Here is a 22,274-nt window from a genome sequence, read left to right as displayed (position 1 = left end):
TCTCTCGTACTGCGTAATATCTTACGCTACGGGGAAAACTTCTTTTCCACGAGATATTGAAGCCAAAAATTATCCTTAATTTTGAATTAATGTAAAACGCTGTGCAGCAGCATGCAGACATAGGCAAGACGGCTTGCGCGAGGGGCCCTGCGTGACACATATTCAATGGGGGCATTTCGCACCCACTTCGTCACGTCCCGCCAGAAAGGGCGTGGTCTCGCCCTATAAATATACCTCGATTAGGTACACTGATTTTCATCTCTTCAGCGAAGCATCACGCATCGCTGGATCCGGAGTGAGAAGCCACGCCGTCTGAGAAAAAGCACACAGCGGGACGAGAGTCTAAGTCTGAAGTCGCTGGCATCGCCGCCTTTAGCCGCTGTACCTGCTACGCTTTCCGGCGTCATATCGTTTTCAAGTGTGTGTGTGTGTTCGCCGCTGCGACACACATTTTTTCACTGTCTCTCCCTCTCTCATAAAAGAGCTGCATCTTTTTCAAGATGCATAGATCCTGCGGCTCATGCCGAGCCACGCTCAGTGAAGGGGATCGCCATGTCATCTGCGTTTCCTGCCAGGGTGAGGATCATGCGGCTCTTGCTCTCGTCGACGGCGGATGCCCTCACTGTGAACTACTGCCGATGGTGACTCTGAGGACTCGCCTGGCATCATTCTCAGAGCCTGCACTTCAACCCGCTGTAGCGCCGCGCCGTAAGAAGCGCTGTGCCCAGCGCGGCCCCTTGCCTTCTCCTGCCCGCCAAAGCTCGCCGGTTTGCGCCTTTTCTTCCTGCGCTTCACGAAGAATTTGCGAGGTCCTGCGGCGCCCCCCTCTCAGCCAGAGTGCATACCTCTGTCTCGGCTGCATTCTCCACTGTGGACGGTGCGAAAGACAAAGGATACCTTTCTCTTCCCCCAGTGGAAGCAGCGGTAGCTTCCCATCTCTGCCCGCCCTCTGCTGGACGGCGAGCGCAGACGGCTCTACCATCTAAAGCCTACCGAGTGACGTCAGCCATGCACGGTCGTGCATACGCCGCCGCTGGGCAAGCCGCATCAGCACTACACACGATGGCCATCTTGCAGATCTTCCAGGCCGACCTTCTATGAAAAATGGACGAGGAAGGCGATGGGTCGATCAGCATTGCGGATTTGCGAAGCGCTACAGACCTGGCTCTACGCGCTACAAAATCAGCTGCACAGGCCATTGGGCGGAACATGGCCTCTCTCACCGTGGCTGAGACACATCTGTGGTTGACGCTTTCTGAAATGACTGAAGCGGAGCGCTCTGTATTCCTCGACGCGCCCATTTTGTCAGCTGGCCTCTTCAGATCTGCCGTCAAAGATTTCGCGGACAGATTCCAAGAGGTTCAAAAGACATCGCAGGCGATGAAGCACTTCCTTCCAAAGCGCTCTAGTTCCGCAGCAGGTCGCTCTAAACAGCCGTCTGCCCGGAGCTCCCAGCCGCAACCTGCACCACCCGTCGTCGCCGCTCCTCAACGCCGCCAAGCCCGAGAACAGAGACCACGCTCTCGCTCTGCTGGACGCCGCCCCCCTCAGCGCGGCCCCGGCCGAGGATCGAAATCAAGCCCGAGGTCTCAAAGCCTTCCTAGCCTCTCAAGGAAAGTGAAGGTGTTCAAATCCCGCTGCGGCCGGATTTTCACCGAAACGTTTCGCTCGTCCAGTTCCATGCAATGTGACTGTTCCAGCGTATTTAGCAGTCAACAAGCCGGTCCATTTGCCCGCTTGCCTGCACACAAAAGCCATTTTTACGGCTACCCAGATAAATCCAATAAAGAGTGTATTTTCTGGTGTTCCGGCCACGGCCGATGGTGTTATGAGTGTTGCAAGAATGCCCACGTCTCAGTGCCCATTCCCACATGCAGACACAGCCCGCCACAATACAGGGCTAGCACAAATAAAATCGACTCATGTCGATTGTGCAATAAATGTAGTGTACGTGCCCACGACACAGTGCCCACAAATACTATACGAAGCATGTCCCACCGTTTCTGCAAAAATGAAACCAACACATTTTCAGTCGGCGCTGGCCAACAGTGTTCTCAGTGCAGTGAGTGTGCCCGCTATCCCGCGCCAACATTCCCTCACAGACATGCCGAACCCCACGGGGCTCGTCCCGCTTGCCTTCTCTCCACAACCTGTCAGAGAGAAGCTGAGCGCGGTCGGGCTGCCCGCTGTGATCAGCGCTCCCCCCGCCTCGCACACTGCAAACACAGTGTCTATTTCTCAGCACACCGGTGCTCTCCGGCCGCCGCTATGCCGCGGCCAGAGCCCAGATTTCATTCTACCTCTAGCCTTTCACGCAGATGTGTGGGCAAAGGTTCCCGGGGAATCGAAGTGGGTGCTGAATATTATAAAAAGAGGCTATTCGCTGCAGTTCACTCGACGACCCCGCTGTTGCGCGGCGCGAGTCGAAACAACGGTAAAAAACGAAGTATCTCATCTACTTCGAGCCGAGATAGCGAAACTACTGAGCAAAGGGGCTATAGAACCTTTATCTCAGGCTCAGAGCGAAGGGGGGCTATACAGCAGGTATTTTCTGGTACCGAAAAAAGACGGGGGTCTCAGACCCATTCTAGATCTGCGACAGCTGAACAAAGCGCTCACGAAGCGCCAGTCCAGAATGATTACAACCAGGAAAATCCTCGCGCAAGTTCGCCAGGGGGACTGGTTTATGTCAATAGATCTGAAAGGCTCTCGCACCCCTGAGACTCCAGGGCATGCGAATTTTGAACTACTTGGACGATTGGCTGATTCTAGCTCGATCACAATCAGAGCTCATAGAACACAAGGCCACATTACTCGAGCATCTCGAGAATCTGGGTCTCACAGTCAATTGGGCGAAGAGCTCGCTGTCTCCCAGCCAGAAAAGTTATTTCTGTCGCCAGAGCGCGAACTGGACATTCAGCACGCCGTGAAATCCTTGCGCCGCGGCTCGATAGTCCAGCTCAAAAGGTTTCAGAAAATGCTGGGCCTCATGGCCTCAGCAGCTTCAGTGTTCCAGCTGGGTCTGCTTCGCATGCGCCCACTGCAGCTGCGGCTGAAAGCACGAGTTCCGCCCAGGGCATGGACCGCTGGTCGGTTTCGCCTCTGGGTCGATCTGAAATGCGTTTCAGCTTTGGAACCTTGGAAGATAACCGGCTGATATCATTCAGGTGTGAGTCTGGGGACTCCCTCGAGTGTGAAGGTGGGGTCCACGGACGCCTCCACCTCAGGATGGGGAGCGCTGCTCGAGGGCAGACCTTCTTTCGCCAGTGGTCAGAACGGGAAAAGCTCCTACACATAAACTGTCTGGAGATGATGGCAGTCGACAACGCGCTACGGCGCTTCTGTCCCCAGATAGAGGGTCACCACGTCTTGGTCTGGTCGGACAACATGTCGGTGGTAGCATACATAAATCGCCAGGGCGGCATCAAGTCCCGAAACCTTTACAGGCTAACGGAACGCCTCCTGGTCTGGGCTCAGCACAACCTGCTTTCACTGAAAGCGGCGCAAGTGTCTGGTTACCTGAATCTGGGACCAGACAGACTGTCCAGAGACAATGTCCCAGCAGGGGAATGGTCGCTGAACCCGCAGACGATCCAACTGCTGTGGGAGACATTCGGCAGAGCGCTGATGGACCTGTTCGCGTCCCACGAGAACGCTCACTGTCCAAAATATTTCTCCAAGAGCAAGGACGCGCTGGCCCACGTCTGGCCCCGCTATCCCCTTTATGCTTTTCCCCCGTCTCGCTCCTGCCTCAAGTGCTGGAACGAATCAGGGAAAACGGATACCCAGTGCTGCTTGTGGCTCCGCTCTGGACAAACCAGACTTGGTTCCCAGTCCTGATGCGGCTGACCAGCACTGCCCCGTGGCCAATACCGTTGAGGAAAGACCTCCTCTCTCAGGCCAAGGGCTCGATTTGGCATCCTCGCCCGCAACTATGGTCCCTTCATGCATGGGCCATCAACAGGTAGCCGCTAACCTCCCGGAGGGAGTGTTAAACACGATCACGCAGGCGAGGGCCCCGTCTACTAGACGGCTCTATTCCTCGAAATGGTCTGTGTTCTCTGCCTAGTATCAAGCTCAGGGCTTTTCACCCGTAGACTGCGGGGTCACGGAAGTACTCTCCTTCCTCCAAGAGCTGCTGGATAAGGGCAGGACCCCATCCACGCTCAAAGTGTACATGGCGGCCATAGCAACGTTTACAAAACCTGTGTCTGGCCAGTCACTGGGGAAAGACGACCTAATCGTGCGATTCCTCAAGGGAGTTCGGAGGCTGAACCCTCCCAGACCTCCTTCAGTCCCGGTGTGGGACCTTTCTACGGTTTTGGAAGCCATGAAAGGTGCCCCGTTCGAGCCAATCCATTTGTCAGACCACAAGCATCTGTCTTTCAAAACTGTGTTTCTTTTGGCTTTCGCTTCAGTGAAGCGCATAGGGGACTTTCAAGCGCTTTCAGTAAGCGCGTCATGTATGGAGTTTGGGCCTAATGACTCAAAAGTCATACTCAAACCAAGGCACGGGTACGTGCCCAAATCCCTCAACACACTGTTCAGGGCCCAGGTTATTTCCCTGTGCGCACTCTCGGTTCATGATGAGGAGGAGGATGCGAGTATCCTTTGCCCTGTCAGGGCACTGAGAGCTTATGTGTCCCGCTCGTCTGTCTTCAGACAGACCGAGCAGCTCTTCGTTTTGTTTGGCGGACGCTCCAAGGGACTGGCCACATCAAAACAGAGCCTATCCAGATGGATAGTCGATGCCATAGCACTGGCTTACACTGCTAAGGGCCTGCAGTGTCCTTTGGGTGTCAGAGCGCACTCCACGAGAGGCGTGGCCTCGTCGTGGGCGTGGTATAGTGGGGTTACCCTGCAAGATATCTGTACGGCCGCAGGATGGGCCTCGCGGTCTACATTTATAAGGTTTTATAACCTAGAGGTTCCCGCCTTACAAGCCAAGCTTCTCTCAGTATAGAATTCAGTGCTATCTGCCCCGCTGTGCCGGCCCAGATGCTGAGTTTTGCTTGTGCATCACTCACTGAGCGATAAAACAGCTCCATGGGTGGTGAATAACCCGTACTATTGCCCAGTTCAGGCTGAACACGTTCACCCTGTCTGTGTGAAACATTGTTAACATAACTAGCTCCTGTAGGATGCTATTTCGTGGGGAATGATGCTTGCAGCCACTCTTCTCCGACTCTCTGTGAGTCTATGGTGATTATGCACTATATGAACCCCGGGCCACTGCCCTTGGGACTTTGGTGTCGGATCCCAGTACGCACGGCGTTTTGCATTGTGTTCCCCATAGCGTAAGATATTACGCAGTACGAGAGATACTCTCGTAAGAGAACGTAGCCGGTTACTAAAGTAACCTCGGTTCTCTCTAGAGAGGGAACGAGTACTGCGTATCTTGCCATGCATACACAGCTCTGGTTCTCTTCGCCGATGGAAACCAGTGTACCAGCGTAATCGAGCTATATTTATAGGGCGAGACCACGCCCTTTCTGGCGGGACGTGACGAAGTGGGCGCGAAATGCCCCCATTGGATATGTGCCACGCAGGGCCACTCTCGATAGGCTGCTGCTGTTGCCGCAGGGCAGCCAATAGGCACGCAAGCCGTCTTGCCTATGTCTGCTTGCTGCTGCACAGCGTTTTACATTAATTCAAAATTAAGGATAATTTGGCTTCAATATCTTGTGGAAAAGAGGTTTTTCCCGTAACGTAAGATATTACGCAGTACTCGTTCCCTCTCTAGAGAGAACCGAGGTTACGTTAGTAACCGAGTACGTTATCGTCCTTTGGTGTGAACGATAACTAAGAACGATGCATGCTTAATAAATACAACGTTATCTGCGTTGGTGCAGCCGCTAATAAAGTTATTGGTAGGCTATAGTTATTTTTAATATAACTTGGTGTGAACGATCCTTTACACTGACTGAAGGAGGTACTCGAGACATATCTAAAAAATTTTGATCATGCAACAAAGCTTAGAAAAACACTGCCTTAGTTCCAGGGAAAGAGAAACTGTTTGTAAATACTCGGATGAAATAGCAGGAAAGCATGATGACATCAGAGCTATGATTTCAAAAAAAAAAAAAAACGATTTGTAAATTAACGAGGCTATTGAAACATGAAAATGCAACAACAATGCTTGTGTGATTGCCAAATATGCTTGTGTGATTGCCCAGCTGTGCTGGGATTGTTCAGATGTGGAACAGAGGCCTGTTAATTGCAGCATTAATTGTTTGTCTGCTGTGTAGCCAGCACTGAAGCACAGGAAGTTGACCGTGGAGAGCAGCTGGATGATTTCTATTGGATTTTCCCATCATTGTTTTCCCCCGGTTTGCCCCAGCGCTAATGTGGCCGCATGAGTGATCGTGAGCAACGCTGCCTCTCTGTGTTTATGATGTTTTTGTTTTGTTGCACCATTGTTTATGATTATCAGCTTTCGTCAAACTAATAACACAAAAGAAACTCTTAGGCTGAAGAGCTGATTACAAACCACAGATTGTTTAGATGTGCCTATGCTTTATTGGGCTAACTCTGGTGCCATTGAAAGTTATACCAGACAAACATGTTTGACTCTTAACTTTAGATCAGATCAGGCTATATGCAAATGTCTGACTTGATAAGAATTTTCATTGCAATGCTTGGTATTATAACAAATTAATGTCACACTGCTTCATAATGCATACCTTTCAAAATATTTTTGTTGGAAAGAAATTCATACAGTATATTAATTTATTCATTGATCAGAAGTGACAGTAAAGACATTTTTATCATTTCAATTCTCTGAAGATTTTTTAGCATGCTGGATATGACAATATTAATGTAATATGACAATATGACAATTTGGTCTTGGCAGAATAGATGTGCTGCTGTTGATTATTGCTGCTGCAGAGCAAGTACAGGAACTTGCTACTGCCAATAAATACACCGATATGCTACTGTGAGTAGGCTATGTAAAACATATACTGCTGCTGCACAAATATATCAATTACCCATAGCAGATCTATTCAGGTTGAGCTGGGGAAGGTGGAGGGTTTCAGAGGGACGCTCAAAACACGCTGCGAACTGCTATAGTGAATGGTAACATTTAAAAGTTGAGCGGCAAGCTCATTGGCTATGGTGCAAGTATCATCAGCTTGCATTAAAGGGATAGTTCACCCAAAAATGAAAATTCTGTCAGTATTTACTCATCCTCATGTTGTTCCAACCCCTTAAGACCTTCGTTCATCTTCGGAACACAAATTAAGATATTTTTGATGAAATATGAGAGCTGGATCACTCCTCCATAGGTTTCTAAGGGATTGAAACTTGCCAGCCCTGAAAAGTTATTAAAGACATCGTTAAAATAGTCCAAGTGACTACAGTGGCTCAATCTTAAGTTTATCAAACGACGAGAATACTTTTTGTGCGCAAAAATACTAAAATAAAACGACTTTATTTCAACTACTCATTTCCTTCTCTGTGGGCCTCTAGTCAGTTAACCTGGTGTGATTCCTTAGAGCTACGTCACACGTAGGCTCACTATTGGCCGACGCTGGTCATGTGTGTGATGCCTGTGACGTACAACACAGAAACACTACGCTGTTACACTAGTGAACTGACTAGAGGCCCACAGAGAAGGAAATTAATAGTTGAAATAAAGTCGTTATTTTTGGTTTTTTTGCGCACAAAAAGTATTCTCGTCGTTTGATAAACTTAAGATTGAGTCACTGTAGTCACTTGGACTATTTTAACAATGTCTTTAATAACTTTTCGGGGCCAGCAAGTTTCAATCCCTTAGAAGCCTCCTCAGGATCAGATTTTATAGCAGAAAATGGCTTTGACGACTACACAGCTAAGATAACTTTAAGTTTCCATTGAAATAGTCTGCATGTTTCTAACGTATAAATCCTCACTAAACTACATGCAATGTAAGATGGCGTACTGGTCTGGGCGAGTTAAAAGCGTTAATAATTGTAACGTGTTATTTATCCATAATTAATTGCACCAAATTAACACATTAAATCGACAGCCCTAATTGTAACAGTAACAGATGCTATCCAATATAGATTGATTAAAATATCAGCATATGTTTTCAATTCAGTGGCCAGCAGTTTCTGAAGATATATTAATATTATTTCCTCAATAAACTTCAAACATTCAGAGGAAATGTCTCTCTCAATACAGGCCACATTCATTCAATGGCCTACTTTTTTTTTTTTTTTTTTCAACAAACTTACAATGTCAGCATATTTCTAATTTAAGCGGCCTTTGCTGTGTTTTTAGAATAAACAAACCGCTCTGTTTCTGACACAGAGAGGGACAATTCCCTATAGTCAGGCCTGGTAACCTGTCACAATGTTTCCTGGGCAGTATTTACAGAGCAGGGTCTCACTATTGTGTTTCTCACCAGACATCTTCCTTTCTACTTTGTCCTCAATGAGAAAAATCACAATGCATGAGAATAAATGCTGTCTCACATACATCCATTCATTCAAATCCTAATGAAGAACTACCTACGAGTCTGGATATGACGTTATACTGCCACCATGCGTCTCTGTGTTGAAACAACATCAGAACTGTGTTATTTTAATTTAATTTACTTTTTTTAATCAATTATTATTATTATTTTATATTTAACTAAATAATTAAATACAGCAACACTTTTCCATTATTGGTCATTTTGAAAGTGTCCGTTTATTTATGAATAAATCCTTACAGTATTTGTAAATCATATGGTCTTTATTTTATGTAATCGATTTATTATCAGTTTTATGTGACCAATGAAATTAATTTTCTAAATGGTTGGCCCTATATGATCAGATGTAGCTACTCTTAGATCGCTCCCCTCCGCATTCGGCAGCATCATAATTATTCCAGCTGTTCTCTGAAACACAAAATATGAAACCTACTATGGCTAAACCTCTTCTAATGAATATTAATTACGTAATAATGCCGTTGCGCGGTTACCATCCAATAGCAGTAGTCTTTAAATAGAGCGTCCAATGAAAGTCTAGGCAAATGAATATTAATGAGTAAGCCTTCTCCATAGTACGGTTTAGGATTTCGCGTTCCGAAAGCGGTCGGAATGACGAGCAGCGCCAGGTATAAGAGCCGAACGCTGAAATCAGGTAAGATGTGCTTAGTATTAACGATATGTGACTGAAATATCAGCAGGATTTAATAAAGGAAATGTAATGTGTGTTTTGCATCAATCGTTGTGGATTTCTCAACGCTTGAATGGGCGTCTGCATCTTTCACCTGCTGCGGGCATCTCACATCACACAGCAGAGGATGGAGAGGTAAGCATGCTTTATTGTCTGTAATCATCAATATCAATAGTGGGCTGCATTTCTATGAGTGTAGCATAGGTTAATCCACATCTGTGAGCATGCATATATTTCTGGGACACTGCTATGAATAGCGGTCCTGCATCATCACTCACAGCTTCTATCTACAGCTGTTTGGTTAGGAGAGTAACAATGAACACCAAAATGTCATATTCTGCATATTTGATCAGGCATTTAAGGATTGCAAATAACTCTTCCCTCAAATTCATGGATGCTGTCCATTTTCGGAGATGCATGAAACTAATCCTCACCACCTGCTTTCAGTGTCCCACATTTCACATGTCTCTGTTTGACCTCACTGGAGAATTGCATCCATTGCATCATTTGAGAACAATGAGAACGATGCTGATACCATCATCATTAGCCACTGTTTTGAAAGTTTTCATTAAATGTCACTGAATCTAATTACATAACTATTTTAGATTATATGCGTCATGCGTGGATCTCAATGAAAGGCCATATTCCACCTCCAACACCATATAGAAAAGTAATAAATTGCATTTTGCTGAAAAGAAAATGAATCATGTTTGATTGCAAATTAGATTATTTGCATTGTGACACTAATACACATTACTACAATGAGAATTGGGGAGAAATGTGTTTAAATATTAAAGAAATAAAGTCACAATGCAAAATAATGCATAATAAAATAATAGTCTTTTCTTTTAAATTACTGGGGTGAAATTTACCTATGTAGTGTTTTTAATTATAAATATCCTTGTTAATTTATTATATGATTTAAAACATTTTGTACTGAGGTGTTGCAATGTTTTGTGGTATTTTTCTGATTTCACATTCTCTTAAGAAAACACGATAAGTGTGTGAGTTAAGCTGATGTTCATGTAGTCTGCTGTGCACTGGCTTAGAAAATGTCTAAATGTGCACTTGGCTCTCCGTATGTCCACCCGAGGGCGAACTGTCAGTCATTCTGGACGACTGATGAAAGAAGTGCTACTGCCTCTTTCTGCTAGGAAACATCCAATTCATTTCTTGCGTTATTTCTCTGTGAACGCCCACGAATGCATTCACACGCTTTCCAATGACTGAGACTGTTGCCAAGTGTGCTTGAAAGCAAAATCCAATATCCATGGCCCTAGGTGAGGATAAACCTCTCTCCAGACAGGCCAAACAATCCTGGAGATGAAGCCAAGCAGGAAAGTCTATTGTACAAAGACAGATTTAAAGTATTTGACCTCCACTTTCTGATCCAAAATTGCTATTTTATTTAATGCTATCTCAAAAGCAAACTCTACAAATAGTCTTATTGTGTTTTAATACAAACACAGATTCAAACTTGGCCATTCAGTCATGCACAGCCATTCCTTTCCTAGAGATTTGAATATACTCTGCTGTTCTCTAAGATGAGTTGGACCAATAAACAGTGCCAAATTTGCATATTGGAGATGCAAACCAAGCATAATGATTATATATGGCAGCAGAGAGGTTTTATATAATAGGATAAATGATGTAATATTTGAAATATGGGCCGTGAGGCCTTCAGGCATGACCGCTCCCACACAGACTCACTAAGCACAATGAAACATGGCAGGAATTGTGGGATTGCCCTAGTAATGTAGCAAGTGTGGCATACATCAGGCTGGCTGTGAAGGTTGGGGGTGGGGCGCCTGGATTCATTTTTATCCCTTCAGCGATCACATGATTTGGCTTGCCTATGTTCGTTTTTTTGCATACTGTACAGTTGTTTTGATAAGGAAATGAATGTGGTAGTATTAGCATTGTGTTATAAAAGGGATAGTTTACCCAAAAATGAAAATTCTGTCAGTATTTACTCACCCTCATGTCGTTCCAAACCTTCAAAGACCTTCGTTCATCTTCGCAACACAAATGAAGATATTTTTGATGAAATCTGAGAGGATTCTGAACCAGCCATAGGCAGCAACGTCATTGCAACTTTCAAGGCCCTGAAAGGTAGTAAAAACATCACTAAAATATATAGTCCATGTGACTACAGTGGTTCAACCGTAATGTTATGAAGTGACGAGAATACTTTTTTGTGCGCAAAATTTTTGGGTTTTTCACAAAAATATATTCTCATCACTTCATAACCTTAAGGTTAAACCATTGTAGTCACAATGACTATTTTAGCAATGTCAGTACCACCTTTCTGGGCCTTGAAAGTTGCAATGACGTTACTGTCAATGGAGGGACAGAAAGCTCTCAGATTTCATCAAAAATATCTTCATTTGTGTTCCAAAGAGGAACGAAGGTCTTACGGGTTTGGAACGACATGAGGGTGAGTAATTAATTACAGAATTTTCAGTTTTGGGGGAACTAACCTTTTATATTATGCCATAATGATATAATCCAATATATAATCCCTTTATATAATCCAATTTTTCAGGAAAAAGAGTATGTCGGCTTCGCCACCCTCCCAAACCAGGTTCACAGGAAGTCGGTCAAAAAAGGCTTTGATTTTACACTCATGGTGGCCGGTGAGTTTCCTTTTCACCAGTGTTTTTATTGTTAACTAAAGCTAAAATTAGAACTATTAAATATTGTTTTCCTTCATTGAAATAAAACATAAATATTGGATGAAAAAATTAAAGGGGACCTATTATGCAAAATTCACTTTTATAAGGTGTTAGACCACAGATGTGTGTCCGCAGTGTGTATAAACAACCAGTTTATAATGGTACAAATCCACCCACTGCTTTTTAATACAGTAATTTCCTCGCTGACGCAGCTGGAGATATACAATGTTTGCACTAAAAAAATTTACAAATGTTCTGTTATTGGATGTACCAATCATAAGAGTCTCCAAAGACTCGCGGCATCTGAGCCAGTGAGGACACCGTAGTTTAATTTAATTTATGAAGGAAACGTGCCAAAGAAAGTCGTTAAAGTGTTAGAAATTTGCGCAAAACATTTTACTCCGGACTGCTTCACAAACGAGGGTCAGTTCAATGCTGGATTTGAACAAAAGTTGTTTCTGAAAATTTTTTGATTAACATGACGGTACATGCTTGTCGATGAGTTGAATCCATTTAACGTCACAACAGCTACATAAATGTATTGACAACCATTCCGAATCGTCCAGTTGCATTTCTATCAATCAGTGTCCGACTGCGGTTCGAAAATGTAAGGCTGAACACAAATACTGAACATTTCTTACATTTTGGCTATGTGACATTCTTCATTTTTGTTGTTGTCAGAGTATCCGAAAGCATAATTTGCAATAAAAAATACATGTAGAAAACAGCATGTTTTTCCGGTAACGCTTCATTTTACAGTCCTGTTTCCCATGTACATACTATGTACTTATTATAGTAATTACAATAACTGGGTAATAACTAGGTACTAACCCTGAACCTAACCCTAAACCCATGTACTTACCTTATATTACCCAGCACTTTCTAGGTAAGTACACTGTAAGTACTGTACTGTAAAATGAAGCGTTTCCGTTTTTTCCTTTCACTCCTTAAATTGGGCATTAACAACAAGGTATAAATAATTATCTGTTGGGTATTTTAAACCGAAACTTCACAGACACATTCTGGGGAAAACTGAGAGGCATGCTTCTTGCAGTGACTGGCGTGAGGGCGGGGCAAACTGTCACTCACATGAGATCGTCCAATATCAACGCACAAGAATCCAACGATCCAATCAATTCCTGATAGACAAAATCAAGTCCCGCCCTAAATTTTTTCCTCATTCCAGAAGCTGTTTCACTCGGATATGCCACCAAAAGATTATTGCAACTTCCGTTTCATGCCGACTTTAAAAAAAAGGTTTCCTTGAAATAAAATAAGTTTAATTTAAATTACTAAAATGACTAAAACTGAAATAAATATAAAAAAGTCACAAAATTACTTAAATGAAAGCTGAAAATATAAAAATAATACTCAAAATATTACTTAATACTATATAATATATAAATAATACTTAAACAACACTGCTTATCACCAACACAGGAAGTAAAAAGTATTTTTGCCACTTTTAATGATTCAGCCCTAGTGGAAAATAAATACACCAAAATGTATTTGAAAATATTATTCTAAGTATACTAGAAATACATTTACATATGTATGTAGTTAATATAAATACCCTGCAATTGTACTGTTGGTATACTAAATTGATATACTTAAAGTTTGCTAAATTGGAACAACTAATTTTGTACTTAATGCACTTTAGTTATCCAGAACTAGTGCTGAGGCCCAACTAAAGATATACATAAATATATTTAATTGTGCTAAAATGGAACTATTGCAAGTATACTTTAGACACACTTTAAATATCTTACATTTAACAACTGATATTATACAGTGATCATAATATCCTTACTAATAGTGATATTAAAACACATTTTAGGCTTAATATTAAGAAATGTGCATTGTGCAATAAAGTTTAATTATGATATTTATATCAGTAAGTCTTAAGTGATATGTCAATAAATATGTTCATAGATTTGTACAATACTTAGTATGAAATAAATAGATTTTAAATACATTTTAGTCTAGGTTTTTTTCACTATATGGAGATTATGGAGAGACGACAGGATTCAACCGTGCCTCGGCCACATGAGTGTGACATCTCAATGTATCTGGGCCATAAGTGCATTTCTGAATGTTTAAACTCCATGTTTTCCAGGGGAGTCTGGTCTTGGAAAGTCCACCCTCATCAACAGCTTGTTCCTCACAGATCTGTACAAGGACAGGAAACTCCTGAATGCTGAAGGTAATGTTTCTACTCCCATGCTCGCAGATTTTACTGCAATTTAAATAAAATCATTAAATAGGTATTCTGTTGATTAGAGCGTATTAATCAGACTGTGGAGATCATCAAACACACCGTTGACATTGAGGAGAAGGGCGTTAAGCTGAAACTGACCATTGTAGACACACCAGGTTTTGGAGACGCTGTCAATAATACAGAGAGGTACGTACGTACTTAAGAGTTTACCACAGATTTGTGCATTCAATTCTTTTCTGCTAATCTGACACTTTCCTCTCAATCCTGCAGCTGGAAGGCCAATACTGACTATATTGACCAGCAGTTTGAACAGTATTTTCGGGATGAAAGTGGCTTAAACAGGAAGAACATCCAGGATAATCGTGTTCACTGCTGCTTGTACTTCATCCCTCCATTTGGCCATGGGTAATATATGCCTGGCTGACTCTATGGGCCCTATTTTAACGATCTAAGCGCATGGTCTAAAGCGCACGGCGCAAGTGCACTTAACGCGTGTGTCTGAATCCACTTTTGCTAGCTTAACACCTGGAAAAATGGTCGGTGCGCCCAGCGCATGGTCGAAAAGGGTTGTCTCTATTCTCTTAAAGAGTAATGGATGTGTTTTGGGTGTAACGTGCAATAAGCCAATCAGAGTCTCATCTCCAATTCCCTTTAAAGCCAGTTGAACTCGCGCAACGGCGGATTCGCTATTTACATGACGGAATTTGCCAGCGGAAAAACTGAACGTTTCTCCAGAGCGTAAACGGATCTTCTCGTCAACGAGGTTAAAGCGAGCAAGCAGACCATCTACGGGACAAGCCGGATTCCACCATATCTTTATGTACACAATATATTTTACATTGTAATCCTTTCATTTTTCATATTTAAAAATGTTTGTGTTCTTCTGCGCGTGCCTGTGTGTGTAATAAGCAAAGTGTACGTGCGCTGTGGACCCACCTATAGGCTCACATTAAATAACAAAAAGACATCTCTTTAAATAACAAAAAAAATATTGCGCCATTGACTTTATTTTTTATTTTTTTTTATTTTTTTATTTTTTTATTGAAAGGAGTAAAGCAACATACAATAAAACCATGTAAGTTACATTTTCCTTCCTTCTATTTTTACTATAACAACCCCCCTCACCCCCAAAACAACACTTCCCTAGGCAGCTTCAATACAACAGAATAACATAGCATCTGGTTACAAAGGCAAAATATAACAATTATGTCATTACATCTTTTCAAGGCCCATGCATACTAAAACATAAGTATTGATGATAAAAGTATCATTATTACAGTATAAATGCATACATAAAAGAGAGAAAAAAGAAAAAACAATTATGCCATTCTGTGAGACAGACAACACTGAGGTCAAAACAGCAAATACAGCATCACAAAAAGGTGTAAAGAGAGATAAATGGAAAAAGGTACTGGGTAATTCTTTCAGATTTTTAAAATATGACAAAATAGGTTCCCATTTTTAATAAAATTGGTCCAATTTTAAAAAGAACATCACATCTTCAAGCCAAACTGTTGCAGAAGGCGGGGTAGGGGATTTCCAACTTAACAAAACTCTTCTGCGGGCCAATAAAGACGTATAAGCAATGATGTCCCTCTGGGTTGCAGTTAAGGTAATGGTTATAGTGTCACTGGGAGTTCCAAAAATAGCTATTGAAGAACAAGGCCGCAGTGTCACCCCAAGGGCTTCAATGATAGTTTTAAAAACCAATGCCCAGTAATTATTTAGAGAGGAGCAAGACCAAAATGTATGTGTCAGACTGGCTGGGGAGAAAGAGCATCTATCACAGGCTGCATCTAACCCGGGATATATTCTCGCTAACCATTCCTTGCTCAAGTGAACCCTGTCGCCGTTGACTTTAGACCAGGTTTTTGTTGGTCAATGGCGCAGTCTATTTTAGATGCCTCAAAATAGCAACATGCCTAAAATGCGCCTGAACACACCTCGTTTTCAGACCAGCAGCCCATGGGCGCACAAATGGGCGCAAATGCATTTGCCATTTAAACAACGTGGCGTAGGACGTGAAAATGCTAACTATGTCAGGCTGAAACTAGCAAAAAACACTTGATTTGCTCCATATTGCGTCAGGCGTATGATAGGACCCCATATAAATATGTATGTATATATATATATATATATATATATATATATATATATATATATGTATGTATGTATGTATGTATATGTAATGTGTATATATGTATATTTTGACAGCAAAGTAAATAAAGTGTCTCAGACCAGATAAGCTCACTCACTCTCTCTGTTCTCCTCCCAGGCTGCGGCCCGTGGACGTGGAGTTCATGAAGGCTCTGCAGGACAAGGTGAACGTGGTTCCACTCATTTCCAAGGCTGACTGTCTGACGCCAGCGGAGATGAGGAAGATGAAGGACAGGGTAAAGCGCATCCACCTCCACTTCAGCCTGTTTATACATACACACGCTCAGTTCACATTCATACGCACAGCGTGTCCTTGCTCGAAGGTGTCAGGGCTTCTGACGTAACGAATGTTTTTGATCCTTCTATTCAAGGTGAGAGAGGAGATCGAGAAGTTCGGAATCAAAGTGTACCAGTTCCCAGACTGTGATTCCGATGAGGACGAGGAGCTCAAGCAACAGGACCGAGAGCTGAAGGTCCGTACTTAAAGTACTTAATGACTCTCAAGACATGAAAAATTATGTTTTCTGTTCCATCCAAGGCTGATGTCTGGTTCATGAGGTCTATGTCAGGAAAACAGTATGAGTTTGACTAAGAATTAAAGTATTTTACTATGAAACCAAGTGAGCTGCCTCCGTCAAGGGGTTAAAAAAATTATCACGGTTTCCACAAAAATATTAAGCAACATTGATAATAAGAAATGTTTCTTGAGCAACAAATCAGCATATTAGAATGATTTGTGAAAGATCATGTGACACTGAAGACTGGAGTAATGATGCTGAAAATTCAGCTTTGATCAAAGGAATAAATTATATTTTAATATATTCAAAAAGAAACTGTTGTTTTAAATTGTAATAATTAGTGAAACCAAGTGAACTTAAAATAATAAATTAAACTTAATATTTCACACTAATAAGGCAACAATTCTGAGTTATTTTAGTGTCACTTTGATACTATTATAGTTTTCATCAATATTTTGAATTATTTTTTGTTTTATTTTAAGTAATTGTGTTTTTGCAATTTTTATTAGCTATTTTTTAAATAAATAAAAAAAATTTTTTTTAAATTTATTTCAGTTATCGTAGTACATGAAGTTAAACTAAACGAACTAAATGCAACTAGCTGGAATAAAATAAACTTAATTAAAAAAAAAAAGATAATTTATTTTATCACATTTAACATATTTCAAGTAACGTACGTTTTAAAAATCTTCAAAAAAATTGCTATAAACTCAACTCTTCCTGGAGAACCTGCCTAACTAACATAAAGTTTAACCCCGGGTCTCACAGACAAGGCTCAAACTAGTCTCAGACTAAAATCCATGTTTGAGCTGTTTTAACTGAAAGCAACTTGCACTGATATATTGTAACGAGGACGCTGAGGCTGAGTGAGAATACATGTGCGGAAGTTTATTAAAGACAGTTTCCACAAACAAATACGATAAGGCAGGCAGAGGGTCAAAACCAAGGTAGCAGTCAGATCTTTCAACATACAAAGGGGAATTCCAACAGGCAAGAGTGAGTAGGCAGGCAAAAGGTCCAAGCAAAAACATCAGTTCGATCAGGCAACCAAAACAAAGAGGATCATCCAGAAAATTGAAAAACAGGTAACCAGGCAGAATCATACACAGTAGACAAGCAGGATCAACAGGAAATAACGCTCGGTAGGCCAGGTAAACTGGCAATACTTCGCAATGAGTATAAGAATGGTCTCTGGTTAAATAGCAGTCAAACAGGAAATGAGAGCAGAAGAAGCAGAGGGAGTGGAACACAGTCAGTACTCAGGTGAGGGCTTCCTCTGCTGGTTTGGCATTACATATATCTTAAAATATGTCAGTGCCATTGTTTTGTCTCAAAATGCACATCAGTGATGTTTTTTCAAAGGCACATTTATAAAATCCATTTAAATGTCCTAATTAAACTAAGGCCTAATCCTGGCTTAATCTAAGCCCTGTCTGTGAAACCAGGCCTAAAAGCATTAAAACTTAGAAGCAAGAAATCTAAATCTCTATATTTTGTGCTTTTAGGAGAGCACTCCATTTGCTGTGATTGGAAGCAACACAATAGTGGAGGTCAAAGGTCAGCGGGTGAGAGGGAGACTTTACCCATGGGGCATTGTGGAAGGTCAGTACAAATCTGTGCTTGAATATCTACATTTTGCACAAGACAAACTCTGTACAAGTTTTAAAGTAAAACTTAAAATTTATATAATTAACCAACTAGATTAATTTCATCCCCCTCCAACTATTTTTCGTCACAGTGGACAATCAGTCCCATTGTGATTTCGTCAAGCTGAGGACCATGTTGATTCGCTCACACATGCACGACCTGAAAGACATCACGTGTGACGTGCACTATGAAAACTACAGGGCGCAGTGCATACAGCAAATGACAAGGTAAGTCACAATGGTTTTTCCAAATATCTTACTAAACATAATAGGAAAAAATACTCAGCCATTGAGTTTGTAAGGCTGGAAGCTTACGCTGCTATTTTGAACCAATAATCCGAACAAAAGGCAGTTGAAGGATGACGTGTATAATTCAAATATTTATCTGACTCCTATATAACGAATCTGACTCCATTAAAGTCGTTGTTATTCTTTAACCTCTTATTCTTTAAAGGTAAAGGTCTTTCTTAGAACTGATTGGAAAAACTTAGGATTTAACTATAAAGTTATAATCAATTTAACTTTCAACATCATCAGTGACAAAAGGAAAAATTCTCAAAGCCTTTAAAGCAGGAAAAGTTATTTATTAAGTTACGTGTTTAAATATACAGACAGTAGAATGGAACAACATACTGTATAGAAAACTTAGTTGTAACAAATAATGTACGGCTTTGTAAACAAGACCGTAAAAGCCTTTCTCAGAGTATTAGTTACGCACCGGTGTGCGGGAGTGGCGGGTTAAAGCCTTTCTCCAAGATCAACAGTTACCTTTCCTTCTTATACCCTGAGCAAAGCATTGTTAAACGTGAGTGGAATACCAACACAGAAACCAACCGAAAGGAAACCATAAGATGAGGCAAATGAGTGGTGATCACGAGGGGGAGAAGAACGTTAACATTCTTCTCAATGCATGTTTAAGCAATAGTACCGGTACCTAGATTAGGATACTTTAATATGTCTATTAAGTTCACCACCATTCATTTCAGTGTATAAGCTGTCAGTTGAGACCAAACATGACAATTACATATTAGAACACACTAGTAAAGAAACAGGATGTAGTTGAAAGCATATGTCCTGTGAAGCAAATGGTACAGACGTGTCATTGCGGTGCAAATGACTCCCGACAGAACCGTCCTGTGCCTGGAGTGTCCCAAAAGTCCCCCATCCGCATATTGATGAAATCCCTTGCAATAGATAGGCATTATCATACTGTGACGATGAAGGCCATTGTGCCACGTTTAATTCACATGTATGCCTTTAGAAGGCTTTTTGAAGTACAAGGTTAGTAAATAGTTCTGCCCATATTTGCTCAGCCCTACAAGTTCACTTGTGAAATGTTCTGTTTTCACCAGCAAACTGACCCAGGAAAATCGCGTGGAGAGTCCCATCCCGATACTTCCACTGTCCACCCCTGATGTAGAGACCGAAAAGCTGATAAAGATGAAGGATGAAGAGGTCAGCAGTCCTGCTTAATCTAGCTATTTCATTTCTTAAAGGGATAGTTCACCAAAAATTTTAAATCGTCATCATTTACTCACCCTCAAGTGGTTCCAAACCTGTGTGAGTTTCTTTCATCTGTTAAACACAAAAGAAAATATTTTTAAGAATGTTGGTAACCAGACAGTTGACTGTAGCCATTGACTTCCATTGATGTTTTTCCTACTATGGAATCCAATGGGGTCCATGAACTGTTTAATTGCCAACATTCTTCAAAATATCTTCTTTTGTGTTCAACAGAAGAAAGAAACTCATACAGGTTTGGAACAACTTGAGTGTGAGTAAATGATAACAGAATTTTCATTTTTGGGTGAACTATCCCTTTAACTTTCTAAATGAGTCCCTGAGCACAAAACTAGTCATGCTGAGTCTGTCTAATATTGTTCATTTTGTCCCTTACAGCTGCGGAGGATGCAGGAGATGCTTCAGAAAATGCAACAGCAGATGCATGAACAGGACCTGTGAATCTATTCCTGCACAGAAACGGCTGATTTATACTTCTGCTTGTCTGCAAGCAGACACATAACACTTTTACATCACACTGAAGGATATGCAGTAGTGAAACAAACAAACAAACAAACAAATGTATCTGTATGTTAAAACACAATAGACAGATATGAATGCATGTGTTGAGCACTGCGGTTAACAGGGTCACTTCTGAGCCTGATATTTAAAACCAGGCTCCAAGTAGAAATATTTAGTTACGCTAAATGATTTAGTGATTTGTTCATTTTCACACTTTGTACAGTCTGTGATGCTGTATGACTGTTTCCATGGCAAAGACTGCTTTATTCACAGCAGACATGGCAAATGTTCTGTCTTGTTCTATTTTTTTTGTGACATGTTTCTATCCCATTTTTAAAATTATTTTTAGTTATTAGTGTGTGCAGTGTGTGTGCCGATTTGCTTGTGGAAAACTAAACATTTGAGTGATTTTCTACTTTTGAAGCAGCTATACCAACAAAGTTATTACATTTTGAACGAGGTTTAAGCAGTTACGAAGTATCAACATTTGCTGTTAATAGCAAACCCTTTAGCAGTATTAAACCTTAATTATTTTTTATTGTTTATTAATTTACTGGTCTCTGAAGGCATAATCAGAGCACCCTTTAGTTGCAGACTTTGCTGTGTGTTAAAGAGAATTTTCTCAGATCAAACATGTTTGTTTTCTTTTATTAGCTTCACATAAAAAAGTAAATCTTTTTGACAACTTGTATAATTCCGGTTATAATATGCCACTTAGACAGCTGCTCCAGCTCTAAAATACCAAATTATTTGTAATATTTAAAAAATAAAAATGGACATGAGACCATCTTTATCAGTAAAAAGGCTCTGAGATATTTTAATATCTCCTGTTGTTGGTTTTTAAATTGATGCATTGAGATATTGATTTATATGGCCTGTATGTGTTTACTCAAGCTATTCCTATGAGCATGATAAATGCACCATCTGTCATATATCATGATTCCTTTGACAAATAAACACATCCTCTGTGGTAGAGCCTGTCTGATCTGTACATCTTTTCATCATTTTTAAATGTTTTTTATTAGGCCCAAAGTCCGGCATCCGACCAGCACGGAAGGTCTATGCGTGTTACTGTCTTTCTCGCGGCAAAGTATTTTTGGTTAAATTCAATACATTTTGTCATATGTATTAACTAGTTATTTCATCTGACTCCATAAATGAAAAAGGTTTTAATGATATCTGTGTATCATTAAATGTGAGGGAATGTTTTACTATTCTTTTTAAACTCTTGAATGAAAATAATGTCAAAGTCAATTAGAATAATCAAATATAACAATTTAATATGTCAGGGGTGTCCATGGTTAACCGATTAACCGTTAAAAGTTGCGTAACCGAGTGAAACATTTTGCTCGGTTAAGTGGCGTCAATGGCGTGCATTGAATTTAGTTGTAATACATTTTTGCACCGCCAGAGCGCTCCCAGACATTTGAATTGTCCACAAGAAGTTCACTTTTCATAATTTTAAGGCCGTAAATAGGCTTTCATTTCTCAAATAGTGTAATGTCTTAATTTTAGTTTGAATAGGTCTTAAATTAAGGAAAGACGAGGTGTATTCACCTTGCTGAGGGAGGGGGATGTGATCAAAGCCTGGAGTGGAGCGAAAGCACGTTCCTCTCTCCACTCTAAGCATTCTGTAATCACTTCGCTAATAGTCCACTCCTGGTTTTCAATTCCCGCTCACAGAAAAAAACTAACATGTAAAAAGACCGCTTACAAGTAAACATTTTTTTAATAGTTGGTTGGGATGAGTACCCTAACTGAGTAGCCTATTTAATTGGAATATCAAATAGGTTGTGCGATTATTTAAAAAAAATCTCCATCTCCATGTTTTCGGTGCTGACGCGTTCATGTAATGTAGCCTGGGTTGCGCTGCCAATAACCTAAAAGCTGTCAAA

The 22,274-nt window shown here is 41.3% G+C and overlaps 1 protein-coding gene across 4 annotated transcripts in view; it reads left to right on the top strand.

The window, feature by feature from the left end:
- septin5b (septin 5b) overlaps positions 1 to 21,352 on the top strand; it is a 297,634-nt gene extending 276,282 nt beyond the window's left edge. The window contains exons 1-12 of one of the 4 annotated variants that reach the window (XM_077243610.1): positions 9,047 to 9,107; positions 9,265 to 9,278; positions 11,689 to 11,779; positions 13,935 to 14,021; positions 14,099 to 14,222; positions 14,307 to 14,441; positions 16,312 to 16,429; positions 16,565 to 16,666; positions 18,217 to 18,313; positions 18,450 to 18,585; positions 19,710 to 19,812; positions 20,257 to 21,352. In XM_077243610.1, the coding sequence (XP_077099725.1) occupies positions 9,065 to 9,107; positions 9,265 to 9,278; positions 11,689 to 11,779; positions 13,935 to 14,021; positions 14,099 to 14,222; positions 14,307 to 14,441; positions 16,312 to 16,429; positions 16,565 to 16,666; positions 18,217 to 18,313; positions 18,450 to 18,585; positions 19,710 to 19,812; positions 20,257 to 20,319 (1,113 nt within the window). In that variant the 5' untranslated portion in view covers positions 9,047 to 9,064 and the 3' untranslated portion in view covers positions 20,320 to 21,352. Of the gene's footprint in view, positions 1 to 9,024; positions 9,122 to 9,264; positions 9,279 to 11,688; positions 11,780 to 13,934; positions 14,022 to 14,098; positions 14,223 to 14,306; positions 14,442 to 16,311; positions 16,430 to 16,564; positions 16,667 to 18,216; positions 18,314 to 18,449; positions 18,586 to 19,709; positions 19,813 to 20,256 lie in introns of those variants that run through there. The other 3 variants (XM_077243611.1, XM_077243609.1, XM_077243612.1) reach the window with 3 other exon arrangements.
- Positions 21,353 to 22,274: the final 922 nt, after the last annotated feature.

The sequence above is a fragment of the Siphateles boraxobius genome, unplaced genomic scaffold, assembly GCF_051911475.1.
Source record: "Siphateles boraxobius isolate OS27281-9 unplaced genomic scaffold, OSU_SipBor_1 25, whole genome shotgun sequence".
In the NCBI taxonomy this organism is placed as follows: domain Eukaryota; kingdom Metazoa; phylum Chordata; class Actinopteri; order Cypriniformes; family Leuciscidae; genus Siphateles; species Siphateles boraxobius.
Note: the sequence above shows the minus strand (reverse complement) of the source record. Positions and strands in the feature narration are given on the sequence as shown.